Raw genomic sequence first — 21138 nt, 5'->3', positions numbered from 1 at the left:
GGACAAGTGTAGAAGGCCTAAGGGGTGCCAGTGTCACCATGGTGACAGAGAAACTGGTTTCCCCTGGTCAATACCTGGCTGGACAAACTTATCCAGTCACCAACGCTGACAATCAAACTAAAGTACACCCCATGGCTATGGTAACTTTAGAGTGGGAAGGGGTCAATGGCCTGAAACAGGTGGTGGTCTCCTCAAATATCCCAGTAGACTGTTTGCTTGGAAATGACCTGGAGTCCTCAGCATGGGCTGAGGTAGAACTAAAAACCCATGCAGCCATGCTGGGTATCCCTGAACTGGTGTGTGTCAAGACAAGGGCACAGTGCAAGGCTCAGGGTGAAAAAGTAGAGTTGGAGCCTGGAAAAAGGGCCCAGCCTACCAAGAGAAAAGGAAAGACAACTGGGAAACCAGCTGCAACACAACAACAAAAAGAGAACCTCTCTTCCCAGGAAGAAGTTCTGCCCTCTGAGGGAACTGAGCCTATGGAGTTAGAACCTTATCAGGTTGAGCTCTTAGGCCCAGGGGGACCCTCAAGGGAGCAGTTGTGTAAGGGGCAAGAAACCTGTCCCTCTCTTGAAGGCCTTAGGCAGCAAGCTGCTGAAGAGTCCAATGGCAAGAAAACTGGAACACATAGGGTCTATTGGGAAGATGGACTCCTTTACACTGAGGCAAGAGATCCCAAACCTGGTGCCACTAGGAGAGTGGTAGTGCTTCAGGAGTTTAGGGAGTTCATACTGACCTTAGCCCATGATATTCCTCTTGCTGGGCATTTGGGACAAACCAAGACGTGGGAGAGACTAGTCAACCACTTCTATTGGCCCAACATGTCCCAGAAGGTCAAGGAGCTTTGTGTCTCCTGTACCACCTATCAAGCCAGTGGTAAGACAGGTGGACACCCAAAGGCCCCCCTCATTCCACTTCCAGTGGTGGGGGTCCCCTTTGAAAGAGTGGGTGTGGACATAGTGGGTCCACTTGAACCTCCCACAGCCTCAGGGAACATGTACATACTAGTAGTAGTGGATCATGCTACTAGATACCCTGAAGCAATTCCCCTTAGGTCGACTACTGCCCCTGCAGTAGCCAAGGCCCTCATTGGTATCTTTACCAGAGTGGGTTTTCCTAAGGAGGTGGTTTCTGACAGAGGCACCAACTTCATGTCAGCATACCTGAAACACATGTGGAATGAGTGTGGAGTGACTTACAAATTCACTACACCATACCATCCACAAACTAATGGCCTTGTTGAGAGATTCAATAAGACATTAAAAGGCATGATCATGGGGCTCCCTGAAAAACTCAAAAGGAGATGGGATGTCCTCTTGCTATGTCTGCTTTTCGCTTACAGAGAGGTGCCTCAGAAGGGAGTAGGGTTCTCACCCTTTGAACTTCTGTTTGGCCACCCTGTAAGAGGACCACTAGCTCTTGTGAAAGAAGGCTGGGAGAGACCTCTTCATGAGCCTAAACAAGACATAGTGGACTATGTACTTGGCCTACGTTCAAGGATGACAGAGTACATGGAAAAGGCAAGTAAAAACCTTGAGGCCAGCCAACAGCTCCAGAAGTTTTGGTATGACCAAAAGGCTGCAATGGTTGAATTTCAACCAGGGCAGAAAGTCTGGGTTCTGGAGCCTGAGGCTCCCAGGGCACTCCATGACAAATGGAGTGGCCCTTACCCGTTGCTAGAAAAGAAGAGTCAGGTCACCTACCTAGTGGACCTAGGCACTAGCAGAAGCCCCAAGAGGGTGATCCATGTGAACCACCTTAAGCTCTTCCATGACAGGGCTGATGTGAATCTGTTGATGGTAACAGATGAGGACCAGGAAGCTGAGAGTGAACCTCTCCCTGATCTCCTCTCCACAAACCCTAAAAATGGCTCAGTTGATGGAGTGATCTACTCAGACACCCTCTCTAGCTAACAGCAATCTGATTGTAGGAAGGTCCTGCAACAGTTTGCTGAGCTCTTTTCCCTAACCCCTGGTCAGACACACCTGTGTACCCATGATGTGGACACAGGAGAACAACATTTTCAGACAGTCTGACCAAGTTAAGGAAAGCATCAAAGTGGAAGTCCACAAGATGCTGGAATTGGGAGTCATTAAGCACTTTGACAACCCCTGGGCTAGCCCAGTGGTCTTAGTCCACAAACCTCACACCAAAGATGGAAAGAGAGAAATGAGGTTCTGTGTGGACTACAGAGGACTTAATTCTGTCACCAAGACAGATGCCCATCCCATTCCAAGGGCTGACGAACTGATTGATAAATTGGGTGCTGCCAAATTCTTAAGTACCTTTGACCTAACAGCAGGGTACTGGCAAATCAAAATGGCACCAGGAGCAAAAGAAAAGACAGCATTCTCCACACCTGATGGGCATTATCAGTTTACTGTTATGCCCTTTGGTTTAAAGAATGCCCCTGCCACCTTCCAAAGGTTGGTGAATCAAGTCCTTGCTGGCTTGGAGTCCTTTAGTGCAGCTTATCTTGACGATATTGCTGTCTTTAGCTCCAGCTGGCAGGATCACCTGGTCCACCTGAAGAAGGTTTTGCAGGCTCTGCAATCAGCAGGCCTCTCTTTCAAGGCATCCAAATGCCAGATAGGGCAGGGAACTGTGGTTTACTTGGGACACCTTGTAGGTGGAGGCCAAGTTCAGCCACTCCAGCCTAAGATCCAGACTATTCTGGACTGGGCAGCTCCAAAAACCCAGACTCAAGTCAGGGCATTCCTTGGCTTGACTGGGTATTACAGGAGGTTTGTGAAGGGATATGGATCCATAGTGACAGCCCTCACAGAACTTACCTCCAAGAAAATGCCCAATAAGGTAAACTGGACTGTAGAATGCCAACAGGCCTTTGACACCCTGAAACAAGCAATGTGCACAGCACCAGTTCTAAAAGCTCCAGATTACTCCAAGCAGTTCATTGTGCAGACAGATGCCTCTGAACATGGGATAGGGGCAGTTTTGTCCCAAACAAATGATGATGGCTTTGACCAGCCTGTTGCTTTCATTAGCAGGAGGTTACTCCCCAGGGAGCAGCGTTGGAGTGCCATTGAGAGGGAGGCCTTTCCTGTGGTTTGGTCCCTGAAGAAGCTGAGACCATACCTCTTTGGTACTTACTTTATAGTTCAAACTGGCCACAGACCTCTCAGGTGGCTGATGCAAATGAAAGGTGAAAATCCAAAACTGTTGAGGTGGTCCATCTCCCTACAGGGAATGGACTTTATAGTGGAACACAGACCTGGGACTGCCCATGCCAATGCAGATGGCCTTTCCAGGTTCTTCCACTTAGAAAATGAAGACTCTCTTGGGAAAGGTTAGTCTCATCCTCTTTCGTTTGGTTGGGGGGGGGGGGTGTAAGGAAATGCCTCCTTGGCATGGTTACCCCCTGACTTTTAGCCTTTGCTGATGCTAAGTTTTGATTTGAAAGTGCGCTGAGGCCTGCTAACCAGGCCCCAGCACCAGTGTTCTTTCCCTAACCTGTACTTTTGTTTCCACAATTGGCACCCCCTGGCATCCAGGTAAGTCCCTTGTAACTGGTACCCCTGGTACCAACGGCCCTGATGCCAGGGAAGGTCTCTAAGGGCTGCAGAATATCTTATGCCACCCTAGGGACCGCTCACTCAGCACAGACACACTGCTTGCCAGCTTGTGTGTGCTGGTGAGGACAAAACGAGTAAGTCGACATGGCACTCCTCTCAGGGTGCCATGCCAACCTCACACAGCCTATGCGGTATAGATAAGTCACCCCTCTAGCAGGCCTTACAGCCCTAAGACAGGGTGCACTATACCATAGGTGAGGGCACCAGTGCATGAGCACTGTGCCCCTACAGTGTCTAAGCAAATCCTTAGACATTGTAAGTGCAGAGTAGCCATAAGAGTATATGGTCTGGGAGTCTGTCATGCACGAACTCCACAGCACCATAATGCCTACGCTGAAAACTGGGAAGTTTGGTATCAAACTTCTCAGCACACTGATGCCAGTGTACATTTTATTGTAACATATACCCCAGAGGGCACCTTAGAGGTGCCCCCTGAAACCTTAACCAACTACCCGTGTAGGCTGACTGGTTTTAGCAGCCTGCCACACTCGAGACATGTTGCTGGCCACATGGGGAGAGTGCCTTTGTCACTCTGTGGCTAGTAACAAAGCCTGCACTGGGTGGAGATGCTTATCACCTCCCCCTTGCAGGAACTGTAACACCTGGGCATTCCAGCTAGTGGAGTTGCCCGCCCCCTCCGGCCACGGCCCCACTTTTGGCGGCAAGGCCGGTGGAGATAATGAGAAAAACAAGGAGAAGTCACTGGCAAGTCAGGACAGCCCCTAAGGCAACCTGAGCTGAGGTGACTCTGACTTTTAGAAATCCTCCATCTTGCAGATGGAGGATTCCCCCAATAGGGATAGGAATGTGACCCCCCTCCCCTTGGGAGGAGGCACAAAGAGGGTGTAGCCACCCTCAGGGCTAGTAGCCATTGGCTACTGCCCTCCCAGACCTAAACACACCCCTAAATTATGTATTTAGGGGCCCCCAGAACCTAGGAACTCAGATTCCTACAACCTAAGAAGAAGAGGACTGCTAAGCTGGAAAAACCCTGCAGAGAAGACGGAGACACCAACTGCTTTTGCCCCAGCTCTACCAGCCTGTCTCCCCCCTTCTAAAGACACTGCTCCAGCGACGCTTTCCCCGGGGACCAGCGACCTCTGAATCCTCAGAGGACTGCCCTGCTCTAGAAGGACCAAGAAACTCCTGAGGACAGCGGCTTTGTTCACCCAAGACTGCAACTTTGTTTCAAAGGAGCAACTTTAAAACAACTTGCGTTTCCCGCCGGAAGCGTGAGACTTGCTACTCTGCACCCGACGCCCCCGGCTCGACTTGTGGAGAAACAACACTTCAGGGAGGACTCCCCGGCGACTGCGTGACCGTGAGTAGCCAGAGTTGCCCCCTACTGAGCCCCCACAGCGACGCCTGCAGAGGGAATCCCAAGGCTCCCCCTGACCGCGACTGCCTGTTCCTCAGATCCCGACGCCTGGTAAAGACTCTGCACCCGCAGCCCCCAGGACCTGAAGGATCCGAACTCCAGGGCAGGAGTGACCCCCAGGAGGCCCTCTCCCTTGCCCAGGTAGTGGCTACCCTGAGGAGCCCCCCCCCTTGCCTGCCTGCATCTCTGAAGAGACCCCTTGGTCTCCCATTGATTTCCATTGAAAACCCGACGCTTGTTTGTACACTGCACCCGGCCGCCCCAGTGCCGCTGAGGGTGTACTTTCTGTGCTGACTTGTGTCCCCCCCGGTGCCCTACAAAACCCCCCTGGTCTTCCCTCCGAAGACGCAGGTACTTACCTGCTGGCAGACTGGAACCGGGGCACCCCCTTCTCCATTGAAGCCTATGCGTTTTGGGCACCACTTTGACCTCTGCACCTGACCGGCCCTGAGCTGCTGGTGTGGTAACTTTGGGGTTGCTCTGAACCCCCAACGGTGGGCTACCTTGGACCCAAACTTGAACCCCGTAGGTGGTTTACTAACCTGCAAAAACTAACTAACTCTTACTCCCCCCAGGAACTGTTGAAAATTGCACTGTCTAGTTTTAAAATAGCTATATGTGATTTATGTGAAAACTGTATATGCTATTTTGATAATTCAAATTTTCTAAAGTACCTACCTGCAATACCTTTCATTTGAATTATTACATGTAAATCTTGAACCTGTGGTTCTTAAAATAAACTAAGAAAATATATTTTTCTATACAAAAACCTATTGGCCGGGAATTGTCTTTGAGTGTGTGTTCCTCATTTATTGCTGGTGTATGTACAACAAATGCTTAACACTACTCCTTTGATAAGCCTACTGCTCGACCACCCTACCACAAAATAGAGCATTAGTATTATCTCTTTTTGCCACTATCTTACCTCTAAGGGGAACCCTTGGACTCTGTGCATAGTATTCCTTACTTTGAAATAGTGCATACAGAGCCAACTTCCTACATCTTGTGACTGTGTACTTGGACCTTCGTATGTGGTGGTGTAGTTGTATTTGGGAGTGTTTATGTATGTTAGATCTTCTTAATGGCGTGGGTGTCCCCTTTTTGTTGTTTTGTGTGACAGTAGGAGTGTGTTTTTATTAATGTTTTACCCTAAAATGTATAAATTACACACAACATAATCGTACTTTCACAAAAATGAAAATTCTTATTACAGAAATCATTCCAGAGAAAAGATGGGATTTCTTACAAAGTTCTAAATTATTTCCACAGAAAGAAAGCTAAACAATTATGAAATCTCTATTCATCTATAAAGGATGCACATAGATTTTTTTAGCTTATGAAATGAATTATATTTGAATTATTAATGTACTATTGTGGTATTTCAAAATCTATATCTGATTACACTTAGTTGTAGCCATATAATGATCTTCTAACCTTCAACAGTGGTAGACGTCTTAGCTTAGCTGCTATCATCATTTTAACTTGCAGATGTCTATATTTAAAGGTAGGATTCACCTTGGCACTATTGTAGTTAGAATAAATCCTATTAGCATATGTAAAGTTGAGATCTGTTTCACATGTTAATGTTTTAGCAAATGTATTTTTATTGATAACTTTAAATGAATTAAACAAGACTGTTAAATTTAAAAAAACTTTGCTTAGACTTACCACGGTGTCCACATGGAGCTCACAATAACATCCTTTCTGTACCGGTAACTTTGCACGGGGGTCATCTTAGAGGGTAGTGTTCTATCACAGTAGCTCTTCAAATGTGCCTGAATAGATGAGCAGCATTCTCATACTGTGACCCTCTGTCTCCTGCATGAGCATGGTGTGCAAGCACGGAGTTTCAGTTTGTGGACTACAGTTGATCCATTTTGTATGCGATTTATTTGATTCATGGAAAGTTGGTCAGAGAGTTATCCTGAGACTTTGTCTTGAGGTTAAGTTTATACCTCGGGAAGGATATTTGCTCTGTCAGTTTTTTATTTCTATGTTACATTGAATTTCTCTCTTACTTTGGTGTACACCTTGATTTGGATTTTGGTTGTGCAAAAAAACCTTGGATGGCGCAGTTATGTGATGGAATGCTAGTATTCTGTTAAGGAGGAGATGTGTTTTTTTGTGTGTGTTGTGGTATGTAACAAGATTTTTGTGCTGTGTGTTATGTATGTTTGGTACTTCCTTGGTCAAGTACGGTTTGAAGCAAGGTGTTAGTGTGTGTAGGGTGATAATGCAGTGGCTGCAGGAGGCTGAACATGGAGATGTTCGGTTCTTGTTGGGGCATGTTCTGCCCTATTAGTAACTGAATGATGAAGACACCATGTAGTACTTGAGAGAGTTATTTCTGCTTCATCCAAGTACACTCATCACTGCACCAGATGTGTTTACTTCCAGGGTTCATGTTTGTCTCTTCAAATTTAAAGATAGGTAGCAATGGAACATGCATGGTCTGTGTAAAGATATTAACATTTATGTATATAAAACTCCTTTGGTAGATATCAGAAAACGAAGAAAAAGTGTTGTAAAAAACAGTTTGTCTCTTAAAGTGTTATCTGTGTAGTCCTCATAGAGTGCTTCATGTTTAAGAAATGTAACTTGGAGTAATGTAATTGTTTTTTTCAGGCCACATTGAAATCCACTGTCAATAGGTACACAGTGGATTTGTTATGGTTCACTTGTTTGAATGTCGAATATTTACTCTTTTGAGGAACTTGTTGCCTTTTCTGTTCAGTCATTTTTTACATTGTATGTTGTATTTTGCATGGTGTTAGGTGAGACTGCTGCTTCTTCTCAACAATGTTTAAAGATACAATTACTTTTGTGTGTTGATGTCCATGCACTTAATTCATTTCTTTCATCTTTTCCGTCAGGCACCAAATCTCGATGACAAAGTAGATTTGCACTTCATTACATTTGTAGAAGCGTACGGCTCTCTTTACGAATTAGGTAAGCACCGGCATGACTTCATTTCTAATACGCAGAAAGAGATGGGATATGCAGAACTGGCAAGCTCAAGTGAAACACAAAATATTGCCGCAACATAAAGTAAATTGTGATATGTATTTGAAAATATTTTTGAAGATTTTATTTGTTTTGTTAGTAGAAGATGTGGCTCTTAAAGTTGAGACTGACTAGTTCCAACTCTTGTTCAGTACTTAATTCCTTGTAGAAGACTCAGATTTGGTTATTTTGTTAATAATATGGAAGGCTTTTTTCTTGACAATATGTATGAAGGTAAGGTGGAAGTTAGAGGACTGAAGCAGCTGCACTAAAAGCTAAGCACCAGATAAGCTATGTGTTTGAGGAGAAGGCTAACATTGTTTCTCCCATGGGAAGGAAGGATGATGCAGCAAGAGCTGATAATGTAGGATTTCTGGATGACTGAGGGCTGAACTGTCATTTGATTGGTTGACTATATGGGCATGGCAGTGTACAAGAAGTTCTTCTAGGATTTACTTCTGATTTCGGGGTAGTAAGCTAGTGTTGGCGAACAGAACATCATTCTAGGACACTCCCTATGGGGCAGCCTGCAGGGCCACTTACTTTCTAATTCCACCTTGGATGACTGGCATCTTATATCAACTCTGAAGGGAAGTACCCTAGTGCCAAGGGTCCCTGCCGTCACAGGAAGGACAAGATAGAGGATGGCTGGATCCTAAACTTAATTGAGCCACTGGCGGACAGCGTCTCTGGGGTGTTTGATGTCAAAGAGTCCGTCCTCAGATGTGGTTAGATAGAAATTGCTACTTGAGAGGGAGGTTGTAATGCACTAGTGGGAAAAGCTAGTGCTAGACCATGGAGGCTTGATATCTGATTTTTGTCCACAGGCATATCTGGGTTGGTGTGGTGGGTAAGACTTTGGCTAGTTGTACCAGGAATGTAGGATAGGGAATTATATGTAGTCGGGACCCTCCAAAATTAGATCGATAGATATGTTTTTAATTGTTTTTTTTCTCATAGTGGTGACTTGCAAAATAGAAGTTTATATTTCATTGCATTCCTGATGTTTGTTGTTTTTCTTTTTCCGAGTCAGGAGTGCAGCCGTTATGTGTGCCCGAGGAAAAACAAGTGTACCCTGCAGTGCTTAATTTGTGCCATTGGCTGAAGGTGGTGCCCACTGGCACTCATTTTTTAGGGCTGACACTTAACGCACTTTGATCCGCAGCAGGAGAGAGAAAAACACAAAAGTGGGAAAGACAGAGAAAGACGGAAAAACATATACAATGTGAAAAGGCAGGGCTGAAAAAGAGCCTGCAAGAGTAGGATAAAGGGGCAAGAAATGTCTGATGGTGAAATAATGAGGCATGAGATGAAATCAAGAAAATGCTGACTTGATATTCGATACCCTGATCTTCAGTAGCACCAAAGACTTCTGAACAAACTTTGGGCCCCAGCACTTATTATTTAACAAATTAGTCATTCGTTTCCTGCCACCACTCGCATGATCATTCCAATGTTACCTCGCCACCAATTTGACACACTATTGATGGTAACGCACAGGAATAATGAACTTGGCTTTTTAATTATACCTTCCTTGAAAAACCGATATGCACAAGAAAGCATAGCTGAAGCAGGGACAGGGCTATGGAATTAGTAGGAAATTATTATAGTTGTGATGGCTTTAGGGAATTTCATATCAAAGTTGTATTCCAAGCGGAATATTCTTGATGTGAGAAAAACAAGTTGAAAAACTCCTGAAAGTATCTCATACCTTCTGTTTGTTACTTTAGAACAAAAAGAACCCAGGCACTACATTTTTGAACTGTGATAGAGACTGTCAAACGCCCTGTAACCCAAATCGTTTTTTAATAATGCAGTAGACAGTGGCAGCTGGTAATTTTAGGAGGAAGGGGGCGGGCAGCACACTCACACTCATTCATTCACACATGCACGCACATCCATTCACAACACTCATCAACATTCAAACTAACACAACTGCACCAAACATTCATTTAAAACACACACACATACACACCCTTCAGCTCGGAGGTCCGAGGAGGGTTAGGTCTGCTGTCTGTCCCAGCTTTGTCACAGAGTGGGATGGGGTCAGTGAGACTGCTGACCCCACTCTGTGATGAGGTGTCACTAATTGACACTCGCCCAGGTCGAAGTCAGTGGGTGACACTTTCCCTCGAGTCACCTTTGCTGAGCTGAGGAGGTCACGCCTATAGGAGCTGTGACCTCTTCAGCCCAGCAAAGTTCAGCTTAGGCAGCTAGGAGTGTGCGCAAATCTTGCATGTCTCACTCCTAGTTACCTGAGCTGAACATGATGAGTGTCTGTCTGGATCACCTTTGCTCAGCTTGACTGGCACTCTTCATGAGGGGCAAAAGGTGGGGGGGGGTGGCCCCTCCGCCCTAAAGGACAGGCTGCGGCTGGCAGTAGATGGTATGGTAAGACCAGCTTGGGCCAGACACTGAAGAGGATGATTGAAGCACTTCCATAGTTCGCTGAACCCATAGAGGCACTGGGGAAGTTACAGCACTGATTAAAGAGTTCTCATGTATTATCATCACACAGTCCGTCAAAGCGAAGTTTGCACTCATGGCTCTCCAGACAACAAGAAGACAAAGTTGTGTATCTGGTGCCAGAGGACTCCATTCTAAGTATGCTCTGTGAAAGTGGGTTGCTGGTTGACAGGAGTGTGAGCCCTGTTCAAACAACAGCCAAGATCCCTTGTAGGGTGAACCACAAAATCACTAAATTAACCTGTGCTTAACCATGAGTAGCTTGGTACAAAAAGAAGTCAGACTTAACTTATAGGCAATGTGTACAACACAATAAAAAACCCAAACTAATTCAGACAAATTGAGTATAATTTTAATAAACTGTTCGACATCACAACAACAAAAATCCAATCGGTAGAACCAGAGATATGATTTTTCAAGATTTTTAGTAAAAGTAGTACAAAACCAGGTAGCGTCAACTCAGGATATCTGGTTGTGCTGAACGGGGGCAAAGTCACTCTTTCAGAGCGACTGCAATGGAGCGTAGGTCAGATGCAGTCATCAGGATAGGCCTGGTGAAGTTTATAAAGTCCATGCCAAGAGTCCCTTTGGCCTTGAAGGGGCAGCAAAGATCAGGAAAGGCATCACAAGAGGCTGCCTGTGTGGCATCAGGCCACGTGTTGCTTGAGCTTTGCATTGGCGGTTCCTGTGCGCGGTTGAGGATGCAGTGGAATGCGGCGCGAGCAGCGAGGTCTTGATGTGAGCAGACCTCTTTGTGATGCCAAATAGCCCAAAAGCTTAATTTCAGCTCTCTGAGCCACACCAAGGGTCCAGGACCTGAGGGGCACCGCTTGGCTGCAGGAACTCACTACAGCCAGATCCAGGTGCTAGTGCAGGATATTGGGGAGCCACAGAATAGTCCTTGGAGGTACTCTGGTAAACCTGGCTTTAAGATGAAGTTGCAGGTCCAGTTATCCTTCGCCAGGCAAAAGTGCAGCAGGTTAGAAAGGCAGCAGCACAGCAGTGCAGCAGCCATTCAGCAGTCGTTTCAGCTGCACAGCATACTTTATTTCTGGCAGAGTATCCACAGGTCCAGACGTGTATTGTAAATTGGTGTCTGAGGTACCATTTATAAACCCTGGTGCCTTGGTTCTGGAAAGTGGGCGAAGCTTCTAGATAATGCCTTTGAAGTGCATGGAATTTCCTGGCTTCAAACTGGCAGCAGTGACAATATGAGGTATTTGGGCCATTTGTGTGAAGGTAGAGCACAACCTATTCAGTTGCAAGCGGGGCTGTGCTCTGCTCTGCCCCCCCCCCCTCTCCTGTCAGCATATGTTCCATTCAGACACACACCTAATCCCTTTATTGTTTGACTGTCTGGGAGGAATTAACAAAGTCTGTCAGTCACTTCCAGTCGTGTGACCTCTGACATGCAGCAGGCACAACAGAGCTATGGGCAGGAAAATGCCAACTTTCTTAAAGTGGCATTTTCTAAATTCTAATAAAAAAAAAGTATTTGGTTTTTGGTTTTTTTGGGCAAGGTCTGGTGCCTGGCGAGCACTCTAGGTCCTGGGGCAACCATATGGAGAGGTGATTTTAATGTAGTTCTCAATCCCCTAGCAGATAGGTCTTGTGCTTCTAGACTGCACCATCTGAATGCGGCCACCCTGCTCCGATTTCTTATGGTCGACAATGGCCTCATTGACCTGTGGAGGGCCCGGTATGGGGACAGTGAAGAGGGTACGTTTATCACACTGGCCCAGCTTGCTTGGTCATGTATTGACTTCCGGCTGGCTTTGCGAGATATGATTGCTTGGACTAGAGAGGTTTTCCACATGCCTCACACCTTATTGGACCATCCCCCGGTGCTGCATACGTTCTCCCTTCCTGACTTTAAATCTCACACCTTTATGTTGTGCCTCCCGTCAGGGGCACTGTGCAATCAGGTATTTCCAGAGGCGGTGTGAGCAGTGATCGTAGAATATTTTATACACAATGCGGGCACAGTTGCTTCCAGCTCCCTTCTATGGGAAGTGTTCAAGACCACCATTCGCAGGGTATGCATAGCTAAGCAAGAAGGAGTGCTGCATGCACTGCGGTTAGACTTGTCCTATCTTGAGATGGTGCTCTGTGCTCTAGAGCTACAGTCCTTTGCTGATGAAAGCAACTCCAGGCTAGCTACTATCTGAAGCCTGTGCCTGGCGTTGCGGGGAGGGCGACAGAGCAGGGAAGACACTTGTGAGCATATTATATAAACCCTTGGCCAATGACTACATTGTAGAGCTGAGAACTAACGGAGATGTGCAGTTGTGGGGACAGATGTGGTACAGAAAGAAATGACAAATTTTAACCTTTCATTATACCATCCCACACAGGATGCCACTCCCCTAGACGTCACCTGCTTCTTTGAGTGGTTACAACTGTTACAGCTTGATTAGGGTCACCGCAGGTTCCTGGATGTGCCATTTACGGTGGAGGTGCTCTGCCGAGAGGATGGGCCCAAGTCTGGACAGATTCACTGCCGCATTGTACAAAGAGTTCTCTCCCCTTCTGGCTCCGCACCTTCTTGCCATGTATGGAGAGTCCCTGACGAGAGGGGACCCGCCCCCTTCCCTACAAGAGGCACTCATTGTCACAGTTCTAAAACCTGAAACGAGCCCACAGAAATGTGAATCCTACAGACAGCTGTCCATGATATCATAGATAATCAAATCCTCTCCCTGCTGGTTTACCCCGGTTATTACCATTGCTACCACTTATGACCAGAACTGATCAGTCTGGATTTGTTCTGGGGGGTTCCACCCCCTGTCATCTTCGGATGTTCTTTGCAATATTGCACATGATTGAACTTAGCCTTAGTGATGCCACTAAGGCTTTTGAATTACTTGCATTGCTGTACATCTACGCATTATTGTCCCTCCTCGGTATAAACCATAAGTTTATTAAACTTATTCATCTCCTCTACGCACAACCTTTGACCCGCCTTCAAATCAATAGCATGGTCACACACCCCTTTCCAATCTCCAGAAGCACTCGTCAGGGATGACCCTTGTGTGTCATCCTCTTTGTCATTGCGATGGAGCCACTTGTGGCTCGCCTCCAGCAGCACCACTCCCATTGCGGTCTGGCATTTATCCCCCACGTTTTCCTGGTCTCTATGTATGCAGGCGATGTCAGCCTGTACATTAAACACCCCCATGAAAACCTGGACCCTTTGATTAGGGAATTTACTAGATTTGGTGGGCTATCTGGAATTTCTATAAACTGCCGCAAAGTCAGTGATCTTCCCCCTGACGGTGGCTGCACAGGAGGTAGTTTCGGAGTTTCCCCTGCGGTGGGCCACCAAGCCACTTAAGCATTTCGGTGTCTTGCTGAGCTGAGATTTGGACATTCTATAGCAATCCAACTACGGCCGCCTGACAGACTGGCTGTAGGAGTGAGTGGCTGTATGGAGGAAACTCCTGCTCTCGAGGACTGGCAGACAGGCCCTTGCTAAGATGGTGGTCTTACCCAAATTCGCCTACTTGCTCATTATTCTTCTGCTGCGACTGTGTGTTGGCGTCGTTTCAGTTCACTCCTGGTGTCACTTGCATGGGCTTGGGCCTAGAATTTCTCGGGAGGTCCTTACGCTTCCGTTTGAGCAGGGCAGGTTAGCTGCACCAGAGATGGATCTTTATTCTGTGTGCAGGCACAATACGCACACTACTGGCTGTATTGTATCCAGTTTCTACCACTTACAGCGGTCGAACATCACTATGGTGCCCCATGGCCCCTTCGCATGCTACTATACCAGACCCCCGAGACGCTAAAGAGCCACACTTGACACTGTGAAATGCACGATTTGTGTGTGGGACAAGCTGAGGAAGCACGCCCATCTAAATTATAACTGTTATTATTGGCTAATAGGCGAGTGACAATGCATTGGGGACAATGCACTGTTCTTCAAAAAGACACCTGACTTAAAGATGCAGTGCACTGTCAAGACAATATAACTGCTTTTTAGGAATTGAGGTCCATGAGATCGTGTTCCGGTGACATCTGGTTCTCATTGAAGACATTCTTGAGTGCATGGGCTGGGAGGGATAGTGATGTTGTCCAATCTGCTGCACAGGTAACAGAATAAGAGGGGTTGTGCCGGTGTCTGTGCTCCCTGAGTGGCTGCTGCCCAAGGCTACTGAATTTTACGCATTGCTGGGGTACTCTTACTGACATGACCGGTGTCACAATTAGAGGATCCCAAACCGCTTAGCTTGCTGAGTGACCTTTTTTCCCTCCCCCCTCATTCTGTTGTGTATTTCAAGTTCTCGTTGGCAGTGAACCTTAACTTGATGTGGCAATTGACTATGCAATGTATTGTCATTTATTAACCCTGCTGACAAATGTAATCATCACTCTCTGTAATGCCTGTGTTCCTCCCCTTCTTTTAGGTGTCTGTTCCCCAACTACCAATTTAAACAAAAATCCAGCATACCATTAAAGAGGATTTTTCATTACAATTTCATAGATACCAAACATGAACTGAATACATGCCCCCAATCAAAAGTCAACACTTATTAAATGTAATAAGGCAATCCAATGTTATCCAATGGAACAGGCAGCCCTCAAAGTAGTGACAAACAAATTTAGGAGTTTTTCACTTCCAGGCTATATAAAACTTAAAAGTACATGGACAACCTTTTAATTCAACAGCACCTGCGCGATGGGCTACCTAGGGCCTTCCTTCAGGGTGACGTATATGTAATAAAAGGGACAATAAAGGCTTGGCAAGGGGGTTTAAATGCCAAGTTGACATAGCAGTTTAAAACTGCATTCAGGCTGCAGTGGCAGACCTGGAACATGTTTTAAAGTGATACTTAGGTGGGTGGCACAAAAAAAACTGCAGGCTCACTATCAGCATTTAAATGATATGGTCTGGCTATATGGTATACCCATTCTACAAGGGACGTTCATGGCAGTTAAATATGCCAACTGGGTATAAGCCAATTTTACAATGTTTTAGCGAGAGAGCACAAGCATTTTAGCACTGGTAAGCAGTGTTAAAGCGCATCAAGTCCTGAGATCTCCAAAAAATAATTCAGCAAAATTGGAAGGAAAAAGGCAAAATGTTTGGCGGCTACCCAGCAGACAGGACCAGGTTCATCACGACCCCCCATGTGCCTAAATCATGCAGAGACTAATTAGTACCATGATGGGCTTCCCAGCTTGGGTGATAGAATATGGACACTGGCCCTCTACTGCAGAGGCTTGTGCCATTTCTACGCCCCCACTGAATTCAGCTGGATCCCTCTTTCTACACTCTCCTGACCCACTGAACTGACCCATGAGGATCCTTTCCCCTCACCTATGGACCCCATCTGTGCAGTACTTAACACTGATTTGTTCACAGTTGCATCCCATTACCAACATAGTGATGTAGCTCATTCCACCACTTGGATTAGGCCCATGCCCGCAACCCAAGGAAACATCAGCCCATAAGAACAGCAACCAAAGAGGCCACTGACAGCTGATAGTGTCAAGAGCCACGTCCCAGTCCTTTCCTGGGTCTCTGACTTCTGAGGTTTCTCAGAGTGGGGTGCAACAGCCCTAGGTGTTTGGCATCCTTTTTCCACTCTCCTTTCCACCAGTCCAGGGGTGGTAGCCTGAGACTGGTCACTCAGCCCATGATCTGTACCCTGAGGCTGAATTGTAGTCAGAGTGAGTCCTTTCTCTCAATGCCCTTCCATCCCCCTTTGGCAGTTCATTCCCCAGAAGGCAGTCTATGGGCATTTGGGGACTAACTATGCCCCTCCTCTGGGTCACCTCCCCACCGAACTCTAGGGATACCAGTTCCATTGGGTGGACAGTGACTGACTGACAGGTGTACTGCTCTGAGGAAACCATCTTTTCCATTGCCATCGTCTGACCGGCCTTAGTTTTCCTCAGAGCAGCGACTGAGACCCTCATTCACATTGACTTGAAGGGGATGAGGACTCCCACCCTCATAGATCACAAGTCTACTCTCCAATTATATCTTCCAATCAAAGGAGACTAGGGCATGTTCTGTTATCTGCCTCTGGGGACTTCCTCCTCCTAAGGCCATGAGGGCTTCCCCTGTAGACCCCTCAACCAGTGGATCAGCCTTGCTCACACCGGGTCCCGTGGCTTATACCCCACACGGGAGCAATCAATTCATTGGGGTTGTGAATGGGGAGCTCTGCACCGCCCTCCCACCAGAACCTCCATTCCTATTCTTAGGAGTGGTATAGGACCCCTTCACCCCACATTATACTGGGACATGTCTGAGTCACTGTGTATCCCCCCTCACTTTGTTGGGGGGGACCCTGAACTACGTTCCTTAGGATCACTAGTAGCATTCAGTTTACAGGCTCTGGGTATATTTTATACAACTCTACAAGGACTTACAGGTAAATTAAATATACCAGTTGGGTATAAGCCAATTTGACCAGGTTTTAGGGAGAGACTGAGAACACTTTAGTACTGGTTAGCAGTGGTAAAGTACTCAGAGGCCTAAGGCCAGCGAAGGCAAATTCAGCAATAAGTGGGGGGAAAGAGGCAACGGTTTTAGGGATAACCTTGCAGAGAAGGCCTGGTCCAACATCTGCCTCATAGGCACATCCACATTTAGTCACTTATCTGGATCGAGTTCTGATACGCAGAGCTAGAACATATTGAGCCAGAAGGTAAAAGAAATAGAATAGTATGCTGTGTAGAAGTACAGTCACAGGTCAGCTAAATCTAGTAACTGGCACAGTGCGGGCCCCTGCAATGCAGGCCCCCCATTCAGCATAGGGCCCATAAATACCTTTGAGACATGGGAATCTTAAGTGCCCATCGCCACTTTCTGCTCAGGGCCTCATCATTTCTCTTGCTAAGGAGTTCTGGAAGCAAGACGTCAACACAATATTTCTGCCATCTTGACCGCATGTCACCAACTGCTGGAAAAGATGATGAAATAATGGCATCAAGCCTCAGAGATGAGAATTTAAGGTGAGCAAAATCTGAAGCACATTTTGATTGCCTAGATAATGCATTAGTCATGAATAAAGAACAAGAGGCCTTCAAGAGCGAGAGTCTTCACTCAGTATGTTTGCAAATTTTCTCTGAAATGCCTAGACAACTGTGACACATTCACCGACCTTGGAGTAAAGATGTGGGTATTAGTGGGTGTAAATTCTTGTCTTAACTCGAGAGTGCAAAATATCTTATTGTGAGATACGTGGGCATTTTTTAGGCTTTTGCTACATCAACATATGTTCAGCAAGGTAAAGCAGTATTGCTGCACATGTGTTAACATCAAGAAGTTTGGAGTGTGGCAAGAGGCATCAGGGCTGAACCTTCAATGACCACCATGTTTGTACGAAGGGAGTGAACTGACTGGACCACAAGACCAAAATCAGACGCTTGAAAAACATGACTGGGACAAAGCCGCAGCATCTAAGACTGATAGGCGAGTAGCTTTAGGCAAGTGAATACTTGAGAAAAGAATTACGCTATACCGTAAATATTTGTTTCTCCTCACCTGGATGTTTTTATTTTTTTGTTTTACTGTTGTCCTGTTCGGTGGATAAAATCTTCGGAGGCTGCCATGGGACTATGGTATGGATTTGAGTGTATTTGTTTGTAAGATGGGTGTTTGCAGATGCGTGTGCAGAAGTGATTTGTACCTTTGAGCATGGATTGTTTTGTGTAGCCAGGAGAACTGCGAGAGTTTGTGATTACCATTGACCAGTTCATGGTCTAGGTCTAGTCTAGAATGCCTCTTTTAGTGTGGGAAAAGGAACATTCGTATTGCAGAGGAACTCAGATCTGGTGATTGGAGCTGTGACTATCAGGAGGATCCCATAAGACTGCAAGCTTTAGTCAAAGCAAGTGAAGTGTTGAAACAGAAACCATTAATACTTTTGAAGTAATTTCTGTGGCCGTATACTAGAGTTAAACAGTCATACAGAAATTGTTTCTAGGTTTTGTTGTGTGCTTCATTTTGGGACTTGACTTATTATGGAATAGCCACTGAATTTAGTATAAGCACATCAACAGGTTATGATTAAAGAGTGATAGGCATGCCTGCAAAGTCTACAAGAGACTATATGCAGGAAGGTTAATAAGCATCTGAGGCAGTATATGTTTAGAGCATAAAAATTAGGCATGTACATAATTGGATGTATGTGTGGAAATAAGACACTGGCAGGGTTCCATCGAGGCTTGAGTACATACAGATATTCATCAGCGAGTCTACCCTAGATAAATGCACCATTTTGCCTTTGATCAGTCTGCTACGTTTTCTTCTTGGCAGCCTACACCGTGAGATACTGTGCCAGACTTCTATTTATTTGATGTAATTCTCAATTCCTACAGTCTTCTCACTGAATGTGAAATCTCTTGTATGAGGCTTATTAGTTTTCTTTTCTATGTAACGTATTGCCCCCTGAAATCCTCCAGTACTGAGCCAAAAGACATGCAGATTTGGTCATCCTCTTTTTGTTTAGTTTTGTGAGCTTGAGGTGTGGAAACATTCTCAATATTCTGCCTATTTGTCCTTTCTCCTTTGCTTACTGTCCATGTTCTCATCAAAATAGGCGGTTTCCTCATGGAGCCCTTTGAAGCACTGTTTCGTGCAACACGCAAACTGGATGTTGATTGGGGTATTAATCCAGAGACCTCTACTGCCTGAATGTTTCTAGAAGCTTCTAGGACTTTTGGCCTTCCTCATAGGGTTAGTACTGCATGGCAAGCTCCATGTGTGTTCCATGCAACTCCTTCTTGTGGAATCACTCTGACCAGTTGTTGGACAACCAGTTATAACTCATTCCTGTTCATGCATCACAGGTTCCAACTTTAGAATAGTAGGATCACACTCCAAAACCCATAGATGAAATGCCCCTTCAGCCTGCTTTATTCACAGCTTATGTTCAGTACAGGCCATACAGAGTGTGCATAGGGTAAATATAAAAAAAAAAATCATACTTTATGGGACAGATCAGATTCTTCTTTGCTATATTTGTTATGGGGCTCAGGGCTATATCTCAAAAAACATTTTTATTGTTGATAAGATCCATGATGGCAGTGGTTGCACCATATCACCACTGCCATCTAATGTCATTGCACACTCACTCCTTGCAGGTTACTGGCTGTAGTGGATCGTTGGACATACATATTTGAACGAGACACAATTTTTTTTTTACTGCCCCACAACTCTTCTGCTGAGGTGGTGTGTGGTTTGGGTGTTAAGCACACCTGCTTCTTTCTAGACCAAACAGCAGACCTGCTTTAGTTGAACTGGCTTTTTGTCACTTTTGAGGACAATAATGCGACTGAGCTGCTACTAAGATTACCATTGCCAGTTATGTGGCCAAAGCCTTAGCAAGATGGCTGCGACCTAGATGTGCTCCTCAAAACCCTGTTAAATACTGTTGGCAAATTTGCAAAAGTGGCGCCATATTTGTAGAGCTGTTGCACAACAGCACGATAAGGGGAGGAGCTGAATTCTCAGTGCTAGGGCTCTGCAGAAGAGTGAAAAGAGGAAACATCTCTGCCCACACAGCCTCAGGTAGATGAACGGCCTGCAGGGCCGGACAATCCTGACTGAACTGGGGGAAGACTGTAGTTGTGTAAAATTAAGCTACAAGGCCTGGGGGCATACGGAGGAGGAGAGGCAGGCGAGAGATACTTGCTAAGGAGAGTGAGATTCACTCTCAACAAATGCAGAATCATTGATGCGCACACCCACAACTGAAGCTGGTGGAGCGGAGACTGGGTGAACTTCTTATGAGCCTGAACTGGAGAAGAAATACCTGGGGGTTAGGAAAGTTTCAATGATCAGAAAAGGAACCAACGGCGAGAACTAATGGGCGAAGAAGTCTGATGGACATATTATGAGAGCTCCAACGTAAATTGCAAAGAAAGTGGTGGCAATTTTCAAGGTACAGTGAAGAATGTTGACAAAAATTAGAACTAAAACTGCTGCATGCTCAATCTAGTGTCACCCTGATGGCTAGAGATGGACTGTACTGATGATTTCCCTTAGCACTTGATTTTATGAGCACAACTGGGAAACAAGGACACCAAACCATAACAACAGTGACCTCACAGATACAGCGAAGGAAACCCAACAGTCGACTGGTGGACCTTACTATGGTGTACAGTGTAGATACATGAATGCCCGTGGACCTCAAGGGCAGGCCAGCGATGAGAATCTTCCCCCCTTCCTTTTCTTTCTTTTCAGTACAGAACAAAAACCTTCGGAAGCTACAGTGCAGTTCAAGCACTACTGCCAGTCCAAATACAGGAAGTCAGCCACTGGGTTCGTGAACAAAGGAGACTAGCTAGCAAAACCCACCAGTGACAAACAATGATCTGAGAAAGCCGACCAACAGACCTGTTTACATAAATATGCCTTCCTAAGCCATAACTCTAGGTAAATGGAACAGTGTCAATCGCAGGAAGCCCCCTCCCTTCCGACACCCATTCTTGTCCCCTGGATGCCTCCTCACAGACTGACCAACACTGAGGCAAGTCTTTCTACCTGTAAGACACACAACTCCATGCTAGGACAGAAGATTCAATAAATACAGAGGTCAAACTCGAGTGTGGAATGACAGTGTTATAGGAACTGAAACAGCTAGTGGCTTGAAGCAGAGTCCATCATCGTCTGTTGCAGAGGTCATTCGGTCTGCTCAGGCATTGGACATGGCTAACTGCTTACAGCGTGGGCAGCTAAAA

The 21138-nt window shown here is 46.0% G+C and overlaps 1 protein-coding gene across 1 annotated transcript in view; it reads left to right on the top strand.

Moving 5' to 3' along the window:
* The window catches only part of UCHL3 (ubiquitin C-terminal hydrolase L3), a 336557-nt gene that overhangs the window by 275500 nt on the left and 39919 nt on the right, over positions 1-21138 (top strand). Inside the window, exon 5 of the mRNA XM_069205275.1 lies at positions 7845-7920. Coding sequence (XP_069061376.1) covers positions 7845-7920 — 76 coding nt within the window. The remainder of the gene's footprint in view (positions 1-7844; positions 7921-21138) is intronic.

This window comes from Pleurodeles waltl, chromosome 8 (genome assembly GCF_031143425.1).
Source record: "Pleurodeles waltl isolate 20211129_DDA chromosome 8, aPleWal1.hap1.20221129, whole genome shotgun sequence".
Lineage (NCBI taxonomy): Eukaryota > Metazoa > Chordata > Amphibia > Caudata > Salamandridae > Pleurodeles > Pleurodeles waltl.
The sequence above is the reverse complement of the archived record's forward strand: the minus strand, read 5'-3'. Positions and strand labels throughout refer to the sequence as shown.